Below are 10,044 nucleotides of genomic sequence, written 5' to 3'. Positions count from 1 at the left end.
GGGAGGGAGGGAGGAGGGAGGAGGGGGAGGAAGGAGGGATGAAAGGAAGAGGGAGGGAGGAAGGGATAAGAGGGAGGGAGGAATAAAAGAGAAGGGGGAGGGAGGGAGGAGGGAGGGAGGAGGGATGAAAGGAGGAAGGATGGAAGGAGAAGTGGAGGGAGGATGGAGGGAGGGATGGAAGGAAGAAGGATAGAAGGAGAAGTGGAGGGACGAGGGGAGGCAGGAGGGATAGGAGGAGGGAGGGAAGAAGGGGTGAGAGGGAGGGAGGAATGAAGGAGGAGGGAGGAGGGAGGAAGAGTGGTTCCTCTACAGGTTTCATCTTTCTACTTACAGATGAGCAGTTCCAAGATTTCACACATTCTCAATCACCCATGTTTGCTAAGATGTGTTTTCTGCACCCCAAGCCTTGGGTGTTGCCAGTGAGAGTCCAGGCTATACCTTGTTGCTCATCAATCACATGATAGTGCAGAACAATCTGGAAAATTCAGATCTGGCAACTTCAGCAAACATTCAGTGCTATTTGAATACATCCTTACATGGCTGTATTTCATTCAAAACCTGGACTACAGAGATGGCTCAGGGTTGAGCTTAGGGTTTTTCAGAGGACCCAAGTTCAGTTCCCACTTCAGCAATACATCAGGTGGTTCACAACTGCCTATGACTCCAGCTCCAGGGGATCCAGTGCCTGGTACTGTTCTCTGCAGGCAAATGCATGTAAACCCTTCCCCATAATTAAAATAAAAGTGTAAGATCCAAGCCCCATATACACTCTGTGAGCTCAGGAGAAGAGGAGTGATCACAGCAGCTAGGAAGAACGAGCCTGAACAAGAATCCTGGGTGCAGTGAAGTCAGGGAGCAGAAGCACCTACCAGAGATGCACATCTGATGCACCCAAAGCCACCTTGCAGTTGAGACTAGAAGAGAAGTAGGAATTGGCCTGAGTCAAGGCAAGAGGCAAGCCCACAGAGGTCTGATTAGATCAAGGCAAGAGGCAAGCCCACAGAGGTCTGATTAGGTGTCTGAGAACAGGCAAGAGATGAAGCCAGATGGATTAAAGCTCCAAGGGCCTGCCATGAGCCCTCCTCAGCGTGCTGATCTCCCACCAGGAAGCAGCATGTGATATACAAAGGAATTCTCTGTGGTCAGGAGGTCTCTACCACCTTCTAGCAGGCAGACCTTGAAACTGATGCCTCTGTTTCTCTCAGTCTGTTTGGCACATCATAAATGCTCCGAGGGGGCTGGGGAGATGGCTCAGGCTGTAAATGATCTCCTTGAAAGCATGAGGCCCTGAGTTCAATCCTAACAGAACCACATTTAAGCAAACAGACCTAGTGTCTATATTTGTAATCCCAGCACTGCAGAGGCAGAGACAAAAGCATCCCTAGGACTCCCGGGCCAATAGCCCAGCATGGATGTGCACCTACATACGCACACAAATAAATGTTCTATGAATGTTGTCCACTGTGTTCTCTCCCTGTGTCTGCCTGTGTCTGTCTGTCTGTCTATCTGTCTGTCTGTCTGTCTGTGTTCTCTACTTCCTCTTTTGTTTTGTTGACAAAGCCTTCTCACTATGTAGCCCTGGCTAGCCCAGAACTCTATGTAAACCAGACCATCCTTGAACTCATAAGAGATTCACCTGCCCACCTGCCTCTGCCTCCTGAGTGTGGGGAATAGAGGGATATGCCACCAAGGTAAGTGTCTCCACCTTACTTTTTAAGTCAGGGTTCCTCACTAAAACAGAAGCTTTACCTATTCAGCTAGGTTGACTGGTGAGCAAGCCCCCAAAATCCCAAGGATCCCGAGGATTCTACGTCTCTACCTACCCCCACACACATACACACCACACACACACACACACACACACACACACACACACACACTCACCAGCACACTGGACCTGTGCCACCAAGCTGAGCCTTTTCTGTGACTGCTAGGGATCTGAACTCGGGTCCTCATGGTTGCACAGCAAGCACTGTGTCCACTGGTCCATCTCCCCAGCCCCTGTTCACTACGTTATGGTTCTGGAGTCAGCCAGCTATGGTGACTTGAAGTCAAAGATTCTGTACCTCTGGGTGGTTACAAAGAGACTCTAGGTGTCTGCCAGGTGGACACCTGAGGAAGAAGAAAACATGCCCACGACTCACAACAGATCAGACACAAAGCTGACACTGCAGTACCTATGAAGAAAATTCTGCCAGACCCCTCCTCTCCTGGAAGAGAAAGGTCACAGAGCACTTAGGCACCTCTCCCTTTCCCAAGGGAGAGGCTAATTACATTCCTCAGACTGGGGGGAGGGGGGACCAACCATCAGCCACCTGCAGGTGGGGGAAGCCCAGAGCATGTAGACACATTCCGCAGGGTGGATAGACCATTGACCACCTACAGACAGGGAAGTCTTTGCCACCTCATTCCCTAAAGATCAATCAGTTTAAAAGTCACACTGTCCCACCAACCACATCGTGACTAATGGCTGCTGCTCTGAAAACTGTATAAAAACTTGAAGAATGAGCCGGGTGGCGCACGTCTTTAATCCCAGCACTCGGGAGGCAGAGGCAGGTGGATTTCTGAGTTCGAGGCTAGCCTGGTCTACAAAGTGAGTTACAGGACAGCCGGAGCTATACAGAGAAACCTTGTCTCAGAAAAGAAAAACAAGCAAACAAACAAACAAACCTGGAAGAATGGTCTGCTCACAGTGGCCGCCTCTCCTTCAGATGCAGGATGACAACCCAGCATGCTGGAACAATAAGTTCCTCTTGCTTTTGCATCGATCCCCAGCTCTGTGTCGTTCACTCGGTGGGTGGGTGGGTGGGGTCCTCTGGTAAGCTAAGGCTTGTTAGAGTCTTACACCTATGTGCCCCCCAGGACCCGCGGCTTACTACATGAGTCTCCAACGTAGAGACTGAAAGGTTCTCAGTTGCCTGCCCTTCCCTTCAGCCGTCGTGAGTCCTGCTTCTAAGAACAGCATCCTCAAGAAGCTTCCAAAGGAGCCAAGGATTGAGAGAACTTTATCATCTCAAACGTGGGGTGCTGGGGTTAGTTTTTGTTGCTGTTTTCAGGGTGTTGCTTTTCATAACTAACAACCAACCCTCAGCTCAGCAGGGAAACAGGCAAAAGATACAAAGTCTTGGTTCTAGCTTGTCAGGAAGTGCACACCCTTGCTGGGCATCCTCCGAATTACAAATCAAAACAAGGGACCATTTCTTGCTTATACAGTTTGCAAAGATTCCCAAGGAAATGACAGCAGTCAGTGCTAGCCAGGACAGATGAGATGGCTCCCCTCAGACATGACTGTGGGAGGGGAAACTGCTTTCAGGAGACAATTTGGAAATTGTATCAAAGTCACTCCTCAGAAAACCGCCAGAAACACTGACAAGGCTTGTTGCATGAAACTGTTGTCTCGGTATTATTCATAGTAGGTTTTTATAAAATCTAATTATCTAAAAATAAGGCAATAATTAAACTCTAGGAAGGCTACTTAGGGGCCATCCAAGAGCTATTTAAAACTATCTTAATGCGGGCTACAGAGATGGCTCAGCAGTTAAGAGAAAACCCAGCACCAACATAGTGGCTCACAACCACCTGTGACTTCAGCACCAGGGTAGCCAGTGCCCTCTTGTGGCTCACTGGGCACCTGCATGCATGAGACACCTGCATACCCAGCATATACACATACACAGTGCATAAATAATTCAAATAGATCTTTTTTTTACTTGATTGATTGAAATAGGGTCTCCCTATGTAGTCCTGAGATGTGCATATAGTTTAGACTTCAGGCACAGGCTGTTGATCATAATGGATGTGTTTTACTCTCAAAACTATGTAGTAAACCACAAAGACAACATGATGACCACCTCTATCTCTGTTTTTTCTCTATCCCCAACCTTATCAGAGGTACCCCGGATGTCCCTGCTGTGTCCTCTGTTCTGGACAGAGTTCAAAGGTCACTGCTACAGATTCATCCCAATCAACAAGACTTGGACTGGGATCGACCTACACTGCTCTCAGTTTGCTGCCGGTAGGAAGTCTACCAAGCTGGCCTCCATTCACAAGTGGGCTCAGTCCTCTGTGGCTTAACCAAGTGCCCCTTGGAAAAAGGATTGGAGTCTGGTGTCCCCAACTGGTATCTGGCTCAGATCATCAAAGCTACTTTTTACCCAGCACAATTTCTCATTGAAGTTATCCTGGGTGAAATAGAGGGCAAATAACTTAGCAGTGGTAGTGAAGAGCATACTGGGAGAATCATCTTTACAGTTGCCAATTTTGTGCCGTGCTCTGCAGGGTATCAGAGCTCTTGGCCCGGTGTCACAGCTGACCTAATAAACATGTGTGGAATAGGAATGGGTGAGCCAGGAAGATGGTAAAAGCAGCAGCTATGCAAGCATACATCTATAACTGATGCTCATCTGTAATCCCGGTACGGCTATGAGTGAGAAGGTAGGTAGAGGCAGAACTGCCTGGAAGCTTTCGGGTTGGCTCCCTCGAGTTAGCAGCAGAGCAGAAACAAGAGAGACCTTTCCTCAACAAGGTGGAAGGCAAGAACAACTCCTTTGACTCCACTCCAGGTATGATACACTCCACGGTGGACACTTCCATGGGTGGCAGCCCTTGCTAAGTGCACTTGGAATGTGCTCACGGGAGCTGATAGACCTTTGGTCCAGGTCTGGTACTGGTACACAATGACGTCCCTGACATGCTGGCATTCACCTCTTATCCATGACGGGAAGCACATGTCAAGGGGTTCTGTCCACCTGGCTGTATGGGCAACTGAGTGACCTGTGCTGCAACTTGTCTGTTGGCCTTCAGATCCTCTGATCTCCTGACTTCTCTGGAGGGCTTTTTCTGGGCTCACTGATATCAAGGCCCTGGGCGAGCCACTCTTATGGTGAGCAGTTACCCTGACTCTCCTCAGGAAAGTTTCTGAGCAGGAAGAGACAGGTGGAGAGTGGAGCCTTGTCCACACATTTTCTTCCTTTTACCAGCCTGGGGGAAAATGTTTCCAGATACTCCCCAAAGTTGCACCTTCCAGCCAGGTATTTCAGTTTGGTTCTTTGGTGGTGTTAGCTGCAAAGAGGACTGGGAAAAGAAATATGTCTTCCTAGGTTATAATATTTACAGCAGTAAGATGAAATCATCTCACAGGAATGAAGCCAGTCATGTCTGCTCCAAATCCAGCTTGCTATGAGGATGAAATGAATTCATGACTGTATAACATGACACACAGTAATAGTGTGATCAAGTGCACGTAGCCCCTGTATCTGTTTTACTGTATTGATCTATTCCTCTATCCTTCTCTATACTCCTCTATTTTTTTTACCCATCCATCATCCATCCTTTATACATTATCCATTTGTGTATCTATTCCTGCTTCCTTCCATCCATTCACCCACCTCTCTGTCCGTTGGTCCCTTCATCTCTATGTCTTCATTGTTTTAGACAGTGACCAAATACCAGGGCCCCCTCACTGGTTTCTTTGTTGATATTCGTTTTCAATCAAGCATGGCAAGAAGACACTGAGGAGACCAAGTAAGCTCAAGCCTAAAGAGGAATTTCCCAGAAAAAAAAAAAAAGAAAAGAAAAGAAAAGAAAAATATTTTAGTGACGCTATATTTAAAAAAAAAAAAAAGGATTAGGAAAAAGGAAGGTAGGTGGGTAAGGACTGGCAGTATAGGGTGGATTTTGGAGAAAGAACAAAAGCAGGTACCAGAAATCTTTAAATCATTCAGCATGCTCAACACAATGTGTGGCCTCTCCCTGTTCTTTTTATCCTCACTGTGCCCCACATCATCTGCCGTGTTTCTGAAGTGGCAGTAAGTGTTGTGCTGAGTCTTTCTCTGAGCCAGCACGGATGGCCACTTAGGGTTGACCTAATCAAGCATGGTGGAAGGACTAGAGAGATGGCTCAGTTGCTAACAGCATTCGCTTCATACTTTGGAGGACTGGAGCTCAGACCATCTATATAACAAGCCAGGCACCCTAGCGTGTAAATGCCTGTAACCCAAGTTCCAAGAATGGCGAAACACAATGGCTGCTGGGGCTTTCTGGCTTCCAGCCAAGAGAGCGCAAGGCCTGGGTTCATGGTTAGACTCCCAGAGGAATAAGGCAGAGAGTGATAGTGGAGGACTCCTGGTACTCTCCTCTAGCGTCCACACATGCACACAGGTGTGCACACACTCAGGCAGGCACACACAAATAAGCACATAAGTTAGTTAATTGGCTGAAATCTTAAGAGAACAGAAAAAGAAAGCAGAGTTACATCCTGTTCTCTTTACACTTAGTCTGGAAACATTAATGAGCTTGCTTTAGGCTCCACACTACAGAAAGGGGTGATGTTAATGGCTGATGTGTTTCCTACATCCACAGCTGGGAGGAGAATCTTTGTGTATGTCCTGATGAACAGCTGTGTTCCTGACATCCAGGCTGGCATCCTGATGGGCCCTCATAACCATAGGCAGGAGAGGTGAGGGAAACATAGATCCCATGGAGAAACTCCACCCAAAAATCCACTTCCATGGAACAATGCCAGATCACAATTATGGACCCAGGTCACAGACACTAGCTGTGGTGAAAATGGGTGTGGGGTTGATCTGCCTCAGTTAGCCACGGAAGTGGATGAAACGGGAACACAGGGCAACCAGACAGAGCCTTTGTTATCACTCAGATTCTCCAAATCAAAAATGTGGTTAGAGATGTGAGGGACTTTCCCCTCCAACATCACTGAACCCAGGGCTCAGCCCACAGTATATGAGCTCTGCCACTGAGTCACATGCCTAGCCCACTCTACTGTTTCTTTTGAGGTGAAGTCTCTCGCGGTTGCCTGGGCTGACTCTGAACTCATTCTTTACCGAGGAAGGCCCTGAACTCAGGCTTCCTGTCTCATGAGAGGCCCTGGGTTCCATCCCAGTACTTGGGATAAAATGAATATTGCCATTTAAAGTAGCAGCATTAGAATTAGTGTCACTGTTATCCAGTCCCTCCCCTCTGTCCCAGTTCCGTCCTCTAGCAAGGACTTCTAAAGGGCATTGGGGATAGAATTGTATGGAAAGCTACCAAAGGAGCCACTGTGTGCTGCTAAGGTGTGCATCTGATACTCTTGCTCAACTTCAACTATAGTACAGAGAATGTCCCAGAGACTCAGAAACTCTTTCAATTAAAATCATCCTAACCAATAAAAATAAATAAAAATTAAGTTAGATCTACATTAAATTGTAATTTAAAGAGTGTTTATTATGGTTTAATAACCTTAACAAACAAGACAGAGAAGGGGCTCTTTTCCATTTCTATTTGGGGTCAGGCACTGTGCACTAGGCTCTGTGCTACTAGGCGCATATTCAATCCTCAAACTTCTCTGGGATATTCACTCTGTTGTATTGATGAGGGACTGAGGCTCAGGTGAGCAATGTGCCCAAGTCACAGATCAAGGAAGGTAGGTAGAGCGGAAACTGGGAGTCCCACCCAGCCCACCCCTGCTTTGTCACTGTATAGAAAGAACTTCAGAACCATCCGTGCTTCAAGAGCCACTTTTCTAAAGACCTACAGAATAAGAGGCCTGACTCCTGCTCACACAGCTGCTGGCACTGTCCTTTCCACATTCACTGCAGCACAAACCAGATTTCCAGCAGGACTCCTCCTATTCAGACAGAGGAGTTGCAGACCAGGAAAGAAAACAGGGCCATTCAAATGGAAAGGAAGTGAGCGAGAGTAGGTCCTACCCACTGAGAAAGGATAGTAGTTGGGTGTTGGGTACTGGACTCAGGTCAACCTGGGTTTGAGTACCAACACTGAGGAATCTGGGCCAACTCATCTACGTGCCAGTTTCTGAGGGTGATGTTGCCTGCAGTGCGGGAAGGTGAGAACAACGTAAGCAAAGTTCATATGTTAAGGGTCAAACAGAGTGCCTGAGAACAGCAGTGCTGGCAGCCGTGGTAGACATTACAAGTAAGGGCTTTGATGCAAGAAGTCTCTAATGCTGTCTCTACGCTGGAGATGACCCAGTACCTGGTCTTCCTCTCTACTTCCATACTTCTGAATGGACCCCAGGAAGGGCAGTTTGAATGGACTGATGGCTCCCCTTATGACTACAGTTACTGGGACAGCCAGTCTGGTAATGGCATTCATACAGATTCAGAAGAAGACTGTGCAGATGTGTACTGGCACAGTAGCGGTGGGTATCCTGGGACCTGGACTCTCGCAGACATGCTGGAGAGGCCCATGAGGAATAGGGAAGCACCCTGAAGTATGGGGGACACAATGAGAAATGGGGTCACCGTGAGAGATAGGGAGGCGATAAGGAACATGGAGAGGCACTGGGGGGAAAGGTGGGGCACAGTGAGAATTAAGAAGTGGCCCATTTTCAGCACCTCGGAGAGCATCAGGTTCCCTGGAACTGGGACACTGTCTTAGGGTAGTGACGTTTTAAAAGATCTTTAATGGTTCACTGACAATCAGGCTGTAAATGGATGAAAAAGCATAGAGAATTAGAAAGGGCAGCAGAGATTCTACTTAGTTATTTGATGTGCATAGCATATATCCCCCTCTCCTTTTTAAAAAATCTTTGCACTAAGAGACAGTCTCCTGGACCAGGTCACCACTGCACTAAAATGGAAGCCCCCATCCCAGGCTGTCTTCTGAATGTTAGGACACAGTTGTGCCTGGAGAAGCACAGAGGTGTGGGCACTCCTGGGATGGAGTTCCAGCCCCGTTGCTTTGTAGCTATGTCTTTGCAGGGAGTAATTCACCCTGAGAGTCTGTTTCCTGGGAAATGGTCTTACTGTTCACCCCTGTGTAAAAGGCTACTGAGATAACTGAGGGACAACTGGCACAGCACAGTGACAGGAGAATAGGCTTGGGATGTCAGCCATTGTCTGGATTCATGATCTATGCTCTATCAGTTCTGGAGCCCAAGGTGAATCCAGGATCCACTTCTTCAAGGTCACAGAGCAGGCAAGAAATAGAGCTAGGTTTGAAACATGCACAGAATCCCAGCGCCAAGCATCTCCCTGCTCTTCTGTATCCCTTTTCCTCCTCATAAGAAATGGTGGGAGATAAAAGTAGGGGATTTATCCTGTTGGCCGTCCTGCAGTCCAGCAAACAGAGCTGGGGCAGTCTGTAAGTGAAGTTTACCCTTCCCAGACTAGTGGCAGATCAAACCCAGCTTTATGAGAGACAAAGATAGAGGAGCTGTCTCAGCAGGCATCAGCAGTTAGGCCTGCTGGAGAGGACTCTTACTGCAGAGTGGTGATGCAGTGGCTTTTACTGCAGTAGATGGATCTACACCCAGAATCTCTGCTTCTTCTGTTCCCAGCACTGTGGTCCTGGAATGATAACACCTGCCACAGGAAGTTCCCCTTTGTCTGCAAGATCCCATCTCTGAGCATTCGCTGGCGCACTCCTATCTCCCTGGCACGGACTCAGCACCAAGATGTCCGGCAGCAGTGTCTAGAGCAGAGCTCATGCTGAGTAAATGTAAGCACACATAGAAGGAGGTCCTGCGGGCAGAGAGTCTCAACAAGCTTACCGTAACGGTTCCTCGGCCATGCAGCCAGGAGACAGCAGCCAGCTCACACAGGTTCCGGTGTCCTGGACTGAACTGAATGTCACCATCCTTAGCTCAGTCTCCAGCTTGTGCTTGAAGTGGCCACTTTGACACAGGTTGACTGGCTAGCCCTAATATGTGTCCACTTTGGCAGAGTGGAGTGGAAGTTGAGACCCTCTGTGGAGCTCTGGGTAATGAAAATTAAGCTTTTGGCCAGAGGGTGTGAGCTTTGGCTCTGTTCAGAAGAGTAGAGATAAACTGCAAAGTGTCCAGGAAGGCAGAGAAATGAATTCAGTTCTAAACTGCTCCCCCTGTGCCCACACACACACACACACACACACATACACACACACACATGCGTAGTCATTAGGAAGTAGCAATACTTGAGAGGGATTAAAAGGTGTGACCTTGTTGGACTAGGGATGGCCTTGTTGAAGGAAGTGTGTCACTAGGCTTGGGGTTTCAAAAGCCCAAACTAGTTATTGTAAAACTAACTTTTATTTGCCTGAAGA

The 10,044-nt window shown here is 47.9% G+C and overlaps 1 protein-coding gene across 1 annotated transcript; it reads left to right on the top strand.

Moving 5' to 3' along the window:
* The first annotated feature begins 3,840 nt into the window (after positions 1-3,840).
* Clec19a (C-type lectin domain containing 19A) lies at positions 3,841-9,456 on the top strand. The gene is made up of 4 exons (XM_021202635.1): positions 3,841-4,058; positions 6,368-6,449; positions 8,035-8,161; positions 9,302-9,456. Exons 1-4 carry the CDS (start codon positions 3,841-3,843, stop codon positions 9,454-9,456), a joined length of 582 nt encoding a protein of 193 aa, XP_021058294.1.
* Positions 9,457-10,044: the final 588 nt, after the last annotated feature.

The sequence above is a fragment of the Mus pahari genome, chromosome 1, assembly GCF_900095145.1.
Source record: "Mus pahari chromosome 1, PAHARI_EIJ_v1.1, whole genome shotgun sequence".
NCBI lineage: Eukaryota > Metazoa > Chordata > Mammalia > Rodentia > Muridae > Mus > Mus pahari.
The sequence above is the reverse complement of the archived record's forward strand: the minus strand, read 5'-3'. Positions and strand labels throughout refer to the sequence as shown.

Bases quoted from the DNA above. Each gene is read 5' to 3' on its own strand.
- Clec19a (XM_021202635.1), top strand. From the start codon at position 3,841: ATGATGACCACCTCTATCTCTGTTTTTTCTCTATCCCCAACCTTATCA. The intron at 4,059-6,367 runs GTCCTCTGTGGC...CACAGCTGGGAG, and splicing joins TCCATTCACAAGTGGGCTCA to GAGAATCTTTGTGTATGTCC. The intron at 6,450-8,034 runs CAGGAGAGGTGA...CTGAATGGACCC, and splicing joins TGGGCCCTCATAACCATAGG to CAGGAAGGGCAGTTTGAATG.